The following is a 17,558-nucleotide window of genomic DNA, read 5'->3' as shown; positions in this document are numbered from 1 at the left end:
AATTTGAACTCAGGTCTGGTTCCTAAACTAGAACTTTTGTCCATTTTGTCATCCTTGTCCTTGCTACCAACCACTGACTCATTGTAAGGAAAGCACATATTAATGTGAATTCTTCTTTTTATTAGTAAGACTCTCTTACCCTAATGAATTTGAAGGGTGGCAGTGGACAGAGTGCCCAGCCTGGAATGAGGAAGACATGTATTCAAATGTGACCTCAGAAATGTCCTAGTTGTATGACTTTAGGCAAGTCACTTAACCCTGTTTGCTTCAGTTTCCTCATCTATAAAATGAGCCAGAGAAGTATATAGGAAACCGTTCCTGCATCTTTGACAAAAGACCCCAAACAGGGGCATGAAGAATTAGACATGACAGGATAATAGTATTTATAATAGTATATTATATTACATGTTATACATAGTATATTAGTATATTATAATATTATACTAATAGTTTGAATAAAGACTGTTAAACTTATCTATGGGGGGAGGAGTGTGAGAATAGGTTCTTGTGGTTTGTTCTCAAAGAGAGCTATGATATAAGGAAAGTGATGATACTATGACATGGGGATGAATTGGATTTAAGTGAGGGAGGGTTGGACAAAGTCATTATGGTCTTCTCAGTCTCATCATCCTTTGGTTTGCAAATTCAAAGAATGAAACATATCTCCTCTGGATCCAGTAGCAAGATATAGCAAGTCTGAGTCCAGTAACAAAATATAGATCATGATGACTGGAGGGAGACCTTGGACTTATTTATTTATTTTTTTAAAAAATATTTTATTTTTTTGCTGAGGTAATTGGGGTTAAGTGACTTGCCCAGGGTCACACTACAAGTGTTAAGTGTCTGAGACCAGATTTGAACTTAGATCCTGATCCGCCTAGCTGCCCTAGACCTCGGACATTTTAAACAGAGGTGTTCAACAGGTCTCAGTTTAGGATAATAGGTTAGGATAATGGGTCTTGTTCCCATAAGGACATTTAAACCGCTTTTTAAATGCCTTTGTGCAGCACTAGGATGATTTCCTGAGGTTAGAAAAGTCATCCTGAATGAACACATTGTGTAGGTTTGGGGATAGACATCTAGAAAGATCCGTCCTTCATTTCTGTTCTGGGTTGCGGGTGAATGTGGAAGTAACACTATTGTCCTTGCCTGTTTGGAGGAGACCATACCTGAGCTCCCGATGATGGCCAGCATCTGCCCACTTCTCACTTTCAGATTCAGATTCTGGATCACGGGCACCGGGGAATCCCGGCCTCGGTTCCTCAGACAAGGCATCTTGAATTCAATCAGTTGCTCATACCATGGCACCTGAGAAGCCCCATTAACCTAAGGATGGAGAATACGCTTATACCAAGCTCACTGTCACTGGATGAGTATTTCATAGACTTGTTTTAGACTATCTCAATGACCTCTGTCCACTGCCCAGAACCACCACAAGGGCAGTGGTGGATATCAACACAAAGAGAGACAAACAACAGATAGAAATAACTGAGCTTGATGCCTAGGGTGAGCAAGAGTGATGACCCGTAATAAAATAACACCGTTGGGTGTGCTTCCTTCCCATGGCAGCCGCCCCCAGCCCAGCCCTGCCGGACTCCCTTCCCCAGTAGTACTTCCTCCAGCTGCCATCCTGAGAGTCCTGTTATTTCTGTCTCCCTTTGACTGTGCAATATCGTGGGTGTTTTTTCCTTCCACTGGGCTTTGTGTCCTGGGCCCATGGTTTTGTCCTCTAAACTGAATTTGTCTTGAAAAGTTCATTTGATGGTACCTTTCCAATCGTTACCTCCCTGACTACATTTCCTTTCTTCCCTCCTCTTGACCTCTGATGACCATGAATATCTGCACCTTATGGCAGCAGCGAGATGGTTCAGTGGACAGAGTATCTTATAGAGAGTCAGGAAGCGTTTACTAGCTGGCTTCAGACACTTACTGGCTGTGTGACCCTGAGCGAGTCACTTACTCCTGTTTGCCTCAGTTTCCTAACCTGAAAAATGAGCTGGAGAAGAAAATGACAACTCCCTCCAGTAAATTTGCCAAGGAAACTCCGAATATGGTCACAAAGAGTTGGACATGACTGACAACCACAATAAAACTTAAACCCTAATTCTGCTCACATAAAATAGGCTCAAAAGACAAAATAAATAAAATTATAGCTCAGACATAGACCAGGATGTGAGAAAGCTACAAACATGATGTTATTACATCCTATAAAACCACCATATTTGGTGAAATAATTGATCAGCCCACACCTGCTATCTGATAATAGACTAAGGCCACTGCTAAGACCTAGGATGCAGGTAACAGAATGAAACAATATCTATAATGTTATAAGGAGCCATTCTAGGAAAACAGAGTTCCATGGAAGCAGTGGAAGCTCATATAGGTGGACACCTCATCAAACTATGAGAAGGGCTTGGGGATGAGGGAGAAAAAGGGTTATATTCTGAGGAAGCAAAACAGGGGCCTGAATTTGATGGGGGGTGAACCCTGAAACAGTCCCCCTTGACTTTTGGCGGGGAAAGCAATGGGGCTGATCTCTGAAACTCTCCTCTGACAGAGACCCGCCCTTCAGGGAAGTTAAGTGGTCTCATTCAGTTGGAATCTGGCCGGAGATAGGGTCTCACTCTCTACTGAGTTGAAGAAGAGTCCAGGACCACTCCCAGTAGCTCCAACTCCATTATTGAGTGGCTTGAAACTCCCAAGATAAATAATCTCTTTTCAACTGGAAGTCTAAGCCTGGGGGTCTTAACAACATTGAAGGACTCTCATTCAATGAAAGCCCCTGCCTCAGACTGCTATAAAGGACAATGCTGAACTCCAGATCTCTGCAGAAGTCCCAAGCAGGATTATTCTTTGCCAAGGAGCCTCACCTCTTGGCACAGCTGCCTTCCAGAACTCTTGCTCACTGGCATGATACCCTCTTCTCAGTGATAATCTTTTGTTATTTCTCTGCCAGGACCTTGCCACTGAGGAATCTGTCTTCCTAGCAAAGCTGGCTTCTCAGTGCCAATAAACTTCCCTTTTTTGCCATTCAGATTTAGGGTTTTGGGAATTCTTTCACACTAATCCTGTACCGGCCAGAGGGGATTCCCCACCCCAATTCTCACATCTCTAGAGACCACTAGACCCTCATCAAATTGGTCCAGTTACCGTGGGATAAGTCATAAGTCTGGTCGTGTAATGGTGGAGTTTCTTATAATATTTTAGGGATGCTATCTTTTAAAAAAGGCATTTGTTGGGAGCAGGATTATGTGTGTTCATTTTTTTGGATGCTATGGTGGTTAGATTCATTATCACAGACAGGTGAGTTCAGGGTCCACTCCTGATACTAGTGACCTCAAGTAATACTCTAAGACAGGGGTTCTGAGGTCTATAAACATGTTTTGTTCTGTTAAAAAAAATTGTGATTACTGCATTTCATAAAACTGGTTTCCTTTGTAATCCTATGTCTTTTATTTTATGCATTGAAAAGCATTCTTCTGAAAAGAGATTACTGGATTTCCACCAAAGAAAGCCATGACCTAAAAAGTTAAAAATCTCTTCCCTGAGTAAAAATTGGAGAACAGTTGCTAATGCATCAGTAAAGGGAATTTCTTCATTTGGGAGGTCCCCATTTCCTTGAGACCTCAGATCCAAATCTGAGAAAATACCTTAATTTTTGAACTAAAGGATTAGGAGACTGGGAAGGGCATAAACAAGAGCAAAGCTAAAAATAAACTCCCCAGATTAGTATATGTCATCTTTCTGGATGATACAATCCCACCATGTCCATAAGGTCTCTTGACCCATTCTACCCAGACAATCAAATGGGAGGTCCCAGGCACACCCATCTCCTGGCTGAGCTCCCCTTTGTTTCCTGCTGATAGGTAAGCATTATTGTAAAGAAGGTAACTTGCAAATGAATTGGAGTTAATTAAATGAGGGAGACTTGTAGAAAGTCAACAGCCTCATTTTCTCCCTCTGAGCCTTCTGGGTCCAGTGGTAAGGTACAGATAGATAAGGATGCCTGGAGATGTCACTTTGGATGGAGGTCAAAAGGAGACCTTAGGTTTAAGTTAAGGTCTTTCCCAGGTCTCAATTTGAATGAGGCAACACCTATGATAGAATTAGAGGAAGAGGGAAAGAAGTGGTCTCAAGTCTTAAATAAGAAGACCTCTGAAGTTTGCAAATGCAAATGCAAAAAAGAGTGATTTTATTTTCATGAGCTTTGTCTTTGCTGAATAATAGGATTTAATCCTTTCCTCCCTGAAAACCCTTAGCCTTGTTCTACCTTCGGCTCACAACCTCTAGCTGAGGTTGCTAAGGAACATTCCTCCTTCATAATTAAGAAAATTTAAGGGATGAATTTCTTAGAAAGAGAAATTCATCAGAAACCAGGATAAGTTTAGCATAATAATAATAGTAATAATAACATAGCTCGCATTTATATAATGCTTTAAGATTTGCACAGCTTTTTAATGTTATCTCATTTGATATTAGTGAGCATATAGAACTTTAAAGTTTGCAAAGTGCTTTACAAATTATCTCATTTGATATTAATAACAATAGCTAGCAATGATACAGCACTATAATGTTCACTAAGTAATCTACATATATTATCTTATTTGATGATGATAATAATGAGAGCACTTTAAGATTTATAGTGCACATCACATTACGTTTTTTTTTCATTTGGTGCTCATAATAACCTTAGGAGGTAGGTGCTATTATTATCCTCATTTTTCAGATGAGAAAACTGAAGCTAAGAAAGATTAAAGGCTTTACCACAGCTAGTAGGTATCTGTGGCAAAATCTGAACTCAGGTCTTCCTGTTTCTAAATCCAATTTTCTATTCATTGTATCACCTAGGAATAGTTTTCACAGTTTCCCCATCCTCAGAGCAGAGACTCCAACCCAGGGAGTTTTACTCTCTTGTTTCTTTTGTTATATTTTCTGTCAGGGAACTCTCAGACAGTCAGACATGATCATAAAGTATTACATAAAAGTATTGACTCTGTACTTGTACCTGGTAATTGAGGTCCCTGATCTCCAGGGTGTTGGACTGGCCACTGTAGGTGAAATACAGACTGTTGTCACTTTCAGAGAAGAACACATTGTCCTGGATTGGGAAACAAATGATAGGTTAGGAGTCTTTTTTGGGGAAGGAAGGGGGGGAATTGGATAAAACACCAGTGAGATTGTAAGATTCCCCATTTAAAGGTCAAAGGGATTGATGTGTACAAGCCATAGTCAAAGGCTTTCTGCATATCCTTTTATTTTTTTATTTTATTTTATTTTTTACTGTATCTTTTTTTTTTTTTTTTTTATTATAGCTTATTTACAAGATGGGTAATTTTTCAGCATTGACAATTAACAAACCTTTTGTTCCAATTTTTCCCCTTCTTCTTCCAACCCCTCCCCCAGATGGCAGGTTGACCAATACATGGTAAATATGTTAAAGTATAAGTTAAATACAATATATGTATACATGTCCAAACAGTTATTTTGCTGTACAGAAAGAATTGGACTTTGAAATAGTATACAATTAGCCTGTGAAGAAAATCAAAAATGCAGGCGGACAAAAATAGAGGGATTGGGAATTCTATGTGGTGGTTCACACTCATTTCCCAGAGTTCTTTTGCTGGGTGTAACTGGCTCTATTAATTATTGAACAAATGGAACTGATTTCGTTCATCTCATTGTTGAAGAGGGTCACGTCCATCAGAATTCATCATCATATAGTCTTTTTGTTGCCGTGTATAATGATCTCTTGGTTCTGCTCATTTCACTTAGCATCAGTTCATGTAAGTCTCTCCAGGCCTTTCTGAAATTATCCTGCTGGTCATTTCTTACTGAACAATAATATTCCATAATATTCATATACCACAATTTATTCAGTTATTCTCCAATTGATGAGCCTCCACTCAGTTTCCAGTTTCTGGCCACTACAAGGAGGGCTGCCACAAACATTCTCTGCATATCCTTAATGTCATTATTGAGGAGGTCCTTTTTCAAGTTAGCTGCCCCCAAAGGCTAATATTAGTCCTCTCCATGGCAGGAAACATTTGGTAGGGCAACCCTCTTTCTGACTGATATACCTTCTGACAGACTAAATCAGAACAGAAGGGGTGCTGGCTGGTTAGTAGGTCACCAGCAGTAATAAATAGGAATAATATAGAGAAGGGAAAAGTCCTGGGATTGAAATTAAATGGAATATTCACATTTTGTTCTGGTACAAACGGTGTGAGGAACAAGTTCTCTCCTCTTTCTGATTATATCATTTTTTTAAATGACGAGGCTCCACAATCAGGAAGACCTGAATTTGACTAGCAACATAATCCTGGGAAAATCACTTAATCTCTCTGGGACTTAATTTCATCATCTGTAAAATGATGATAATAATAACATATACATTATAGGGTTCAATGAGGATCCAATAACATGGCTCATGTAAAGTACTCTCAATAAAATGCTAAATAAATACTAGCTGTTATTATCATTGAGAAATGGCTAAAGGGATAGTTTTAACAAAATCTGGAAAGGACTCTGTGAATTGATGCAGAGTGGAGGGAGCAGAACCAGCAGGACAATTTATTAAATGACCACAACATTTCAAAGAAAAATTGACAACCCTGATCAATACAATTACCAACAATGATTACAGAGGACTGACAATGAAACATGTTTACTGTCTTCCCAACAAAGAGAGATGATGATCTCAAGATGTAGAATATGACATACATTTTTAGACATGACAAATGTGGAAATTTGTTTTGTTTGACTACACAGATTTTACAAAAGTTTTAAGTTTTTCTTTTTTAATAAAATGGAGTGAAAGGAGAAGAGACAATGGGGGTAGCAATAATCTAGACCAAAAGAGAGAAATAAATGAGGATCATTGAAATGTTTTGTTTTGTTTTGTTTTTAAATGAGAAGGCTAGAAAGGATGCCAGACAAGTAGGACAGCTTTGAAAGTTACATATTGAAGTTATTATATATCTTAAAAGAAAAGCAAATTACACATAAAAGAAATTTACAGGGTTTATATCCAATACTTTTTCCACTCTATTTAAAATATGGAAATACTTATCTTATGTTCAGAATAAAAATTCAAAACAAATTAAAATAAATAACACCAAAACAAAAGGAAGGAACCAGATTTTTAAATCTCTAAATCCTATGGCTTTGAAATGTGTCATCTGCCCTCTTATATTAAGGGGATAATCTCCAGATGGGAGAAACACCTAAGCTGGCTCTTTTCCCAGGGCTTAGCTGGGAGCTGGCAATATTTACCTGGAGATGGTTTTTTATTTGTCTTGACTCACGATTAAGGATGAGGAGTGGTTAAATAGACATTTTTTAAAGAGGAAAAAATTTGAACAGTTTTATTTTACTTTAATACATAGGGTTTGTAAAGACACCATCCTAGAGATGCCTATAAAGAACTCTGCTTCAAGGAAGGATTTTTGGTTTTCAAGGGAAGCAAGTGATCACTTTTGAAAGAAAATTGTCTTAGGTGGACAAATCCTAAATTTCTAATGGACAATTTCCAAACAGTCCACACGTGATGGGTGCGACATTTTAGATGAAAGCATTATTCCAAATGTCAATTCAGTCATTGAAATCATTGGAAAAGACCAACCTCACATCTCTAATCTAAGGAAAAAACATCTATTTACCTTCTAATTCTCTATCACATCAGTCAATATAGTATAGTTAATAAAAAACTGGCCTTGGGACCAATCAGTCAACTAGCATTTATTAAATGCCTAGTATATGGAAAATTCTATGCTATACCAGAAACAGGAATGTTCTAAGTTCAGATCAGGGGTCTGATGGATCCAGCTCCAATTCCATTTCTCTGTAAAATCCCTCAGGAATCAGATTGCAGAGGATTTAGAAGAAAGTGAGAAGAAAATGTATGAAACTACAAGTTTAGATGGATATTTTCAAAGAGTTTAGCTGACAAGGGTATTGATACTCAGGATTACTCTCACAGACCTCACTGGCACTAGCAGATTGGGGTCCCATGGTAAGATTGCTACATTTACTTCAGGAGTCTAGGGGTTTACTCTGAGACAGTTGTAGATAGTTTTCTAGTGTTATAGCTCAATAAGTCTCCACTAGTGGGATGCCAGCGTGCTATCCATTTTGATTAGATTTTATATTTTTAATAATAGCTTTTAATTTTCAAAAGGCAGAGATAGTTTTCAACATTCATTCTTGCAAAACTTTGTGTTTCAAATTTTTCTCCCTCTCTTTCCCCCAACACCCTCCCCTTGACAGTAAATAATCCAATAGGTTGTTCATGTGCAATATCTCTAAAGATATTTCCACATTTATCATGCTGCATAAGAATAATTATATTAAAAAGGCTAAAAATGAGAAAGCAAAAAAAGCAAGTAAGCAACAATAAAAAGGCGGAAATACTATGTTGTGATTCATTCCCCTTAGTCTTCTTTCTCCGACACAAATCTATTAGAATTGGCCTGAAACAGCTCATTGTTGGAAAGAGCCAAGTCCCTCACAGTTGATCATCCCATAATCTTGTTATTTCTGTATACATACAGTGTTCTCTTGGTTCTACTCACTTCAATTAGCATCAGTTCCTGTCTCTCCAGGCCTTTCTGAAATCATTCTGCTGATTGTTTCTTATAGAACAATAATATTCCATAACATTCATATACCATAACTTATTCAGTCATTTTCCAACTGATGGGCATCCACTCAGTCTCCAGTTCCTTGCCACTACAAAAAGCACTGCCACAAACATTCTTGCACATGTGAGTTCTTTCCCCTTTTTTATGATTTCTTTGGGTTACAGACCCAGTAGAGACACCGCTGGATCAAAGGATAAGCACAGTTTTATAGCCCTTTGGGCACAGTTCCAAATTGCTCTCCAGAATGATTAGAATCAGTTCACAACTCCATCAATAATGCATTAGTGTCCCAGTTTTCTTACATCTCCTCTATTTATCATTATCTTTTCCTGTCATCTTAACCAATCTGAGAGGTATATAGTGGTCCCTCAGAGTTATCTTAATTTGAATTTTTAAAATCAATAATTATTTAAAACATTTTTTTCATTCCATTAGCTTTGCAGGAGGTTTCATGTTGATAATTGTTGTAATAAAGTCAATAGCCCCTAGGATAGAGGAGATCCCTGCTAGATGGACTGAGAAAATGGCTAGATCTACGGATGCCCGCTAGAGGTGGGTAGACTATTCTATTTTCTAAGATGGCATAGGAAGTATAGTTAGTATAAAAACATCCTTCACTCCTCCAAAATTTGTGACATTATATGATCAAGACTGGCTACAAACTGAAGCTCTCTGGCATCTTTACCAACTCTGCCCTATCCCTTGCACAGGGCATTTATCTTTACCAGTAAGAAGAGTCCTATACCAAGGGGCTTGGAGCAGTGATTACATTAGGACCAATATCATATAAACATCTACTAGGTTTCTGTATTAATTTAATACAGTACCCAGGCACTGTATTAAATACTGGGGGTATGAAGAAAAGCAAGGGACAAATTCACATGAGGAGACAATATGCTAACCACTGTATATAAAAAAGATAGATACACACACACACATACACACACACACTAAACTAGTGAAAATCTCAGAGGAAAGGCATTAAAATTAGGGGCATCAACTTGTAGAAGATGGAACTTCATTTGAAACTTGAAGGAAGCCAGATGTGAGAAAGAGATTCGGATCAAAGGTGCATCAAGACAGGGATTGCCCTTGGAAAGGAGCTAGGTCATCTCAGCATAAGAAACTTGAATAAAGGAGGATAGAATGGAGAATAGTGTTGGAAGGATGTGAGATGAGGAGGGGAAAAGAGGGAGTTCTTCACCACTGCCTTCCATTTTTTTTCCAGCCTCTTCTGAAAGGTTGGAGGGAAACAGCTGCTGTGAGAAGGTTGAGGTGCAATGGAAAGATTTGGAAAAGGTGAAGAAGATAGAGAATCAATCAGGAAGAAATAGTTGTTTTGCTACTGGGATGACCTAGATGAGATCAAGCCATAAATCCAATTAGTTTTCTGATGAGCCCAATCAAAGGGGCTCCTATAGTTCCTCCAACTCTATTAGTAGCAAGTGAATAGAAACAAGGGAGATAGGACAAGGGAAAAGGGATTTGAGAGTTTGAATTGGCTTCTCAGGGGAGTCAAAATTAGGAAAGGAAGACTAGTCAGTGGACTAGGAAAATATTGAAGAGTGAGATCACAGTGACAGGATTGGTGGTTATAAGGCATAAAGAAGGATGGAAAAATAAAAGATTATGATAAATAAAGGAGTTTTGAAGTTTTATCAGATTCTTTCCCTCTTAATACTAAGTGGGATTATCTGTAATAAGAAAACTGGAATTGAAAGAGAAGATATTTTGGTACATGAATCATTTTGGAAGGGACACTAGGCAGAATTGGATAGGATTGCAGTAGAAGACTTAGAATAGCATGAGAGCCTTGGCGTGGAGGATGGGAGAAGAGGACCATGGAAAGGTAAGTGGGAGGATGCCAAAAACAGTAAGTTTCATTTTTTCCCCTAGGCTTGGACCTAAATCCTGGAAATGAGGAAGAAACATCTTGTCCTTTTCCTTCTTCCTGTCCTGCTCCCAGGACCCACAACCCAGGCTACTAGCAACCCAACTATTAGCATTAGAATTCAGCTGCATTGTGTGTTAGATGAACTTTTGTTAGCTGGAAATCAAGCTATCCTTTACTTCCTGGTTTCTATAGGAAAATGAGTGCCAGTTCCTAAATAACCATCTTAGGAATGATCTTTTAGGATACAGCCTTTGGATAAGCGGGAAATTGTCTCTAACCCACTTTGCAATACTTGCTTTGGATTCATTCCTGAGGTTTTGACAAATTATCTGTATTCCTAAAATACTAAAATATCTATTCTACTGACATCTTAATCAGCATGGCTGTCAGAATCTCTCTTGAATTACTGACATGTGACATGAGAGATAAGCAAAAGTAAATTTATTTGCAGGTAGCAAGTTCCATACTTATTGTGCTGTGATTCTTAACTTCTAATCAAATCTCCAAGCTTGGGGTTTGGAATTATACTCAGAAAATAAGAATAACTGTTTTTCATGCTGGCAGTTAGGAAAGTAACAAACATTTGTTAGAGATTTACTTTGTGCCAGGAGGGCAGCTGGGTAGCGCAGTGGATAAAGCATCAGGCAGCAGTCAGGAAGATGAGTTCAACTCTGATCTCAGATACTTATAGAGCTGTGTGACCCTGAGCAAATCACTTATCCCCATTTGCCTCAATTCCGTCATCATTAAAATGAGTTGGAGAAGGCAATGGCAAATCACTCCAGTATCTTTGCCAAGAAAACCCCCAATTTGGGTCACAGAGAATGAGACCTGATTGAAATGACTGAACAGCAACAACTATGAGCCAGGATCATTGAGGATACAAATAGAAGCCAAAATAAAGATGGACCCTGACCTGAAAGGGCTTACAGTCTAATGGGAAGAGGGAGAGATGACATAAATAGGAGCTGAAAAACAAAGGAGAAGAGGTACCCAAGTGCACGATGGGAAAATCTTTAGAGTCAAGAAGGAAATAAAATACAGGCAGCTTGAGTCTATCCCATTACTATCCTACTTGCCATCTTTCTGACTTCCCAGATTGGAATTCTCTTTCCTGGCTACCACTCTATTCATGTGTGGTCTCCTCTATTCAAATTTAGGCTTCGTAGGGGAAGGAAGTATCTTGCTTTTGTATTTTTATACATCTAGTTTAATACAGTGTTTGGCACATAGTAAGCACTTAATAAAATGCTATTTATTTGTTCATTTATATCCAAGATACATAGGGAATTAACATAAAATATATGTAACCAGAAACTATTCCATAATAGATAAGAATTTCAAAAGAATTAAAAATTATTAAAAATCATATGACAGATTGCTTCAAATCACTAATAATAAGGAAAGTCAAAATTAAAACAATTGTGAGGTTTCACAAACTGGTTAGGAAGACAAAAAATGGTAGTAGAAGCAGGAGAAGTATATGAATAGACTGCTGGGAAACCTGTGAATTGGTTGGAACCATTCTGGAAAGCAATCCAGAAATATATTCAGACAAAATCTGTTTGTTTTTTGTTTGTCTTTTTGTTTGTTTGTTTTTGTTAGTCTGCCAAAATATTCATAGCAGCACTTTTTGTAGTGGCTAAGCTGGAAAGAAAGAACTGGAAACATAGTGAATGAATTAATTGGAGATGGTTAAACAGATCTGTTAAATACAAATTTGTTAATCTGTAAATCTGTTAAATGGGTTGATGCTGTAGCACTTATCTTGCAATATAGTTGTGAAGTCAATATGAGAATATTTGTAAAATGTTCTGCAACCTTTAGGATGCTATTAAACATTCTCTATTATTATTTAAATGATTTTTATTGATACGATGTGTTTTTACATCACCTGGATTTTCTTCTGTAGCCTTATAATAATTTTCTTAAAAGAAAAGGAAAATTGGAAATTGAAAAAAAAAACCAATAAAATTGATTGAAATCTCAAAAAAAAAAATCTGACAGTATTTGCAACATCTCTTTTGAACCTCCTCCTGAACCCATCCCTCCCCAGCAAAGGAGTTAGGTGAAGTAGCTCTTCACATCTCTTCTTTAGGGTTGGGCATGTTCTCTACTATTTTCCAAATTTCTCTTTGATTGTTTTGTAATGGTTGTTCTTTATTTTGTTGGCGTCATTGTATACATTGTCTTAGTAATTCTGCTTAGTTCATTCACCTTTTATTTGTGTGTTTATGTGTGTCCATGCTTCTATAATCATCCCATTTCTTGCAACACAATAATATTCCATTACATTAATGTATCACAATTTGTTTATCCAGCTTTCAATCAAAAGGCATTTATTTTGTTTCCAGTTTTTTGTCCACACAAAAAGTGCTTTTATAAATATTGTATATATATTTATATATATTGAGCAGGGGAATGACTTAAGAGATCTGTAAAATGGGGATAATAATAGTACCAATCTCACAAGGCTACTGCGAGAGTCAAATGAGATAATATATTATAAAGCCCTATTAAATGTCAGCAATTATTATCGTTATTATTTTTACATGATTATGACAACAGAATATGGCCCTATAAAAAATTTTAAGTAGGAGGAATTCAGAGAGGCAGCTCATTTTTATGAACCAATGCAAAATAAATAGAACCAGGAAAACAAGAAATGCAATAACCACAGCTTTGTTAATGGAAAGAATATTAACAACATTTAAACTGAATATAATATAATTGCAATGGCCAACTTCACCCTGAATTATGCATGTTTCTCTCCTTTCTTTACAAAGGGGTGAGGGGAGAATTAAGAATATGGATCACTGCACATAGTGTCAGACTTCATTGATGTATTGGTTAGTTTTTCTAAACTTTTCTTTTTTCTTCTTTATTATTTATTTTCTTCTTTATTCCTTCCTCCTTCCCTTCCTTCCTTCTTCCCTCCCTCCCTCCCTCTTTTTCTCCCTTCCTCCCACCTTTCTTCCCTCTTTCTCTCCCTTCCTCCCTCTCTCCCTTCCTTCCTTCCTTCCTTCCTTCCTTCCTTCCTTCCTTCCTTCCTTCCTTTCTTTTTTCTTTCTTTCTTTCTTTCTTTCTTTCTTTCTTTCTTTCTTCTTTCTTTCTTTTTTCTTTCTTTCTTTCTTTCTTTTTTCTTTCCTTCTTCCTTCTTTCTTTCTCTTTCTTTCTTTCTTTCTTTCTTTCTTTCTTTCTTTCTCTTCCTTCCTCTCTCCCTTCCTTCCTTCTTCCTTCTTCTTCCTTCCTTCCTTCCTTCCTTCCTTCCTTCCTTCCTTCCTTCCTTCCTTCTTCCTTCCTTTCTTTCTTTCTTTCTTCTTCTTTCTTTCTTTTTTTTTTTTTTTTCTTTCTTTTTCTTTCTTTCTTTTTTTTTTTTTCTTTCTTTCTCTCCTTCCTTCCTTCCTTCCTTCCTTCCTTCCTTCCTTCCTTCCTTCCTTCCTTCCTTCCTTCCTTCCTTCCTTCCTTCCTTTCTTTCTTTCTTTCTTTCTTTCTTTCTTTCTTTCTTTCTTTCTTTCTTTCTTTATTAAGTGACTTGCCCAATGTCACACAGCTAGGAAGTATTAAGTGTCTGAGGTCGTATGTGAACTCAGGTCATCCTGACTTCAGTTCTAGTGTTCTTTCCACTCTGCCATATAGCTGCCCCTGAGACCCATCTTTGGAAAATAAGATGCATAACATCCATCAGTTCTACATCACTTAAGTACTTTCCTGGAAGATAACCAGTATACCTGTATGAGGAGAAAATATTGGCAAGTATGATATTTGGGAGCAAGGAGTAAAGGTTTTGGGGGGTTTGTGTTTGTTTTGGCAAGCAAATGTGTTTGGGAAGCAAATACCTCATGGTGAATATTTGCATTTTCTAAGAAGAGTCTAGAATTTTATCGATATATTTAGTATTTCTAATCATCTACATTTGCCAGAGTATCTTTTTCCACTTTTCCTTCCCAGAGAGTCATCCTTTGTAACAAAGCATAGAAAGATGGGGGGGGGGGGGGAAGAGAGCAATTCTGCAAAATTAACCAACACATGGAAAAGCATGACATTATTTGCAGTGTTCCGCCCTCACAGTCCCTCGCCTTTGAAAAAAGGGAGAGAGGCGGACAGGTGGATTCTTTTGTCTCTTCTTCAGAGCCACGCTTGCTCAAGAGAATTTTATAGCCTTCAGTATCACTGAAGTCTATGTCTTATTGTTGTCACATTTGCTATTTTCCATCAAGTTGGTTTTTTTGTCTTTTGTTTGCTTTTATTTTTTTTTAAATTTTTTGACCTGAATCTGTGATTTCATTGACATAGGAAGCTGTATCTACCAGCATGTAATGGTACCTGTTCTGAAACTTGGAGTCTTAGAGAGTTCCTTAGGCACTGAAAAGTTAAAGGCTTTTCATCAGAGTCATAATTCAGTATTAGGAAGATTTAAATGCATGTTTCTCCAGCTCTAAGGTCAGTTAACAATCAATGTGCCATGCTATCTCTTCCATATCTTTTTTTTTTTATTTTCCTCATATGGATTGCTTCAATCATCAATCTTATTTTTATGAATTTGCAGATTCCACAAAATTTGTAAAACAAAGCAGATGCATCTTTCAAATTCTCATGCATTTGAAAGATTCCTCCACCAATCAATCAATCCACTACCAAGGATTTGTTTTTAGCACCTACTATGTGCCAGGCCCTGTGCTAGGTCCTCAGGATAAAAAGACTAAAATAAAACTGTCCCTGCCTTTAAAGAATTTTTTTTTCTGTTAGGGGACAGAATAAATGTTTATAGAATCCAGATCCAAAATAAATGCAAACTGTTCAGGTTGGGGGAGCTCTGGGAACTGAGGGACATTAGGAAAGACTTCATGTAGAAAGCAGTTTGAGTTGAGTCTAAGAGGGAAGAGATTCTAGAAGGAGTTGTGAGAAGGAAATGAGTTCTAAGTTGGGAAGAAGGAACAATTAATGATAGCAAGAAGTACTGAGTATTATGTAGGAAAAAACAACAGGAAGGCTCATTTGGCTGACTCCAAAACTGTAAGAAGGGGAGTAATGGGCAATAAGACTGGAAAGGGAGATTGGAGCCAGGCCGTCAAGGGCTTTCTTTACATGCCAAACAGAGAGGTTTATATTTGATCCTGGATGCCATAGGGACCCTGTGGAGTTTATTGAAAAGGAGAGTGATGTGCTCAGATCTGTATTTTAGGAAAATCATTTTTGGCAGTTTTGTGAAGTACATAGTATCAGACCTGGTTTCAGAAAGTCCCATGTTCTGATTTAAATTCAGACACTTACTAGCTGTGTGATTCTGGGCAAGTCTTGTCACCATGTTTGCCTCAGTTTCCTCATCTGTAAAATGAGCTGGAGAAGAAAATGGCAAACCACTCCAGTATCTTTGCCAAGAAAACCCCAAAATGGGGTCACAAAGAGTCAGACATGACTAAAAAGCAACTGAATAATAAAAATTGGTAAGAAGTGTTGAAACAGGGTGATGGGTGGAGAAAGAAAAGACAAGATCTGGAGAATAATTGGAGTGGAGGGAGTAGAGAATGGCACAGGTTACAAAGGGAAGTTTAGAAGAGGAGTTGGTTGGAAGTGAGGAAAGGTAATGGAATCTGCCACATAGACTGTAACCTAGCCACATCTGCTCATCCTGTTTCTGACCACAAACGAAAGCAGGGGTAGAGGTGAGGAACTTACTGGTCACTGCCCTCTGATCCAGAGTCAGTCAAAGGGTGACTGCCTTAGGTCTGAAACTATCTGGCCATGGGGTCAAGCTAGGTTAGGGAAGAGAGGAGATCTCTCAAGGAGCATCTGAAAACTTTCTGAAAGCTCACAATTAACTTTTTAAACTATCCTGGGAGGACTCACCCATTTGTGTAGGTGGAATGTCCACAAATGTTTGCATGATGAGCCCTTTTAAATGTATTGATTTGCTTGTGCTGATTTTTTTCATCTTTCCTATTTGTCTTTAAAAATATTATTTGTTGTATTGAGGTGAGTCTTGGAGAGGGAGGAGGAAGCTTACTGGAAAATCCATGAGAATGTAAAAAAAAAAAAAGCAGCAAAACACATCCATCCATATATATAGGTATATTTTTATGTACACAGTGTGTACATATGTGTGTATAGAGGTATATTTTTATGTGTGTAGATACGTGTATATTTGCACATACACATACTGTTCTGGATGAGCATCATGATATCTGGTAGTACAGAATGGACAAGAAGGTGAGAACTTTCAGAACATTGGGAGAAGGAAGAGAAGGGTATGTTGAGCAATAACAGTGAAGGGGAAGAGGAGGTATATTAAAGACAACTCCCTAAACTAGCTACTGTGGAGAGGGAGGGGTTGCCACCAACCTTTATATCCTCCAGTAGGTCCAGCTTCCCCTTGAATCATCCTATTATCCCTTGCAGTGCACAGCCCTCACTTTGGAGACCACTGGCCTAGAGCACCCAGAGAAGCAAGGCTCAGATCTGTTCACTGTTAAATCTTAAATGAGTCCCAGAGATTTCCTTAAATAGCCCCCTTCACTTGATAAAAGAGGAAACTGAGGTTCAAAACCTGCTTAGAGCCACAGAGAGGTGTGGTGGTCAGAATTTGGGCCGAAGGCCTCTTTCTCCAATTTAAGCATCCTTTCAGCTCTTTTCTTCTGTCTCACATCATATCATCCAAAGCCCTCATTACAGAGCTGAGGAACCAGAGATTGGATGATTTGAATCTACATAGAAGAGACAAGTTGGGAACTCAAACCCCAGTGTTTTCTGATTTTCAGTGCAGTGTCCTTCCCACCACCACATGGGAGTTCCACCTAGGAATTTCCATAAAGAAAAGGAGGCTGGAAATGACTGCACCCATCCCAGGGGCCCAGTGCTTATGTTAGACTGGACCCCTTGTCCTGGAGATGATGGGTTTCTACAGTGAGGATCTCTAAAGGCCCAAAGTCTCTGAAATCTCATCATTTGTTTTAAGATTTATAGTCTTGCTCTAGCCCCAAGTTCAGACAGAGGAAGAGGCAACTTAGTATTATGAATAGAATAGT

The 17,558-nt window shown here is 38.1% G+C and overlaps 1 protein-coding gene across 1 annotated transcript in view; it reads right to left on the bottom strand.

The window, feature by feature from the left end:
* ABCG8 (ATP binding cassette subfamily G member 8) overlaps window positions 1-17,558 on the bottom strand; it is a 42,649-nt gene that overhangs the window by 23,740 nt on the left and 1,351 nt on the right. Inside the window, 2 exon segments of the mRNA XM_051975190.1 lie at window positions 1,170-1,326; window positions 5,006-5,098. Coding sequence (XP_051831150.1) covers window positions 1,170-1,326; window positions 5,006-5,098 — 250 coding nt within the window.

The sequence above is a fragment of the Antechinus flavipes genome, chromosome 2, assembly GCF_016432865.1.
Source record: "Antechinus flavipes isolate AdamAnt ecotype Samford, QLD, Australia chromosome 2, AdamAnt_v2, whole genome shotgun sequence".
NCBI classification, from domain to species: Eukaryota; Metazoa; Chordata; class Mammalia; order Dasyuromorphia; family Dasyuridae; genus Antechinus; species Antechinus flavipes.
The sequence above is the reverse complement of the archived record's forward strand: the minus strand, read 5'-3'. Positions and strand labels throughout refer to the sequence as shown.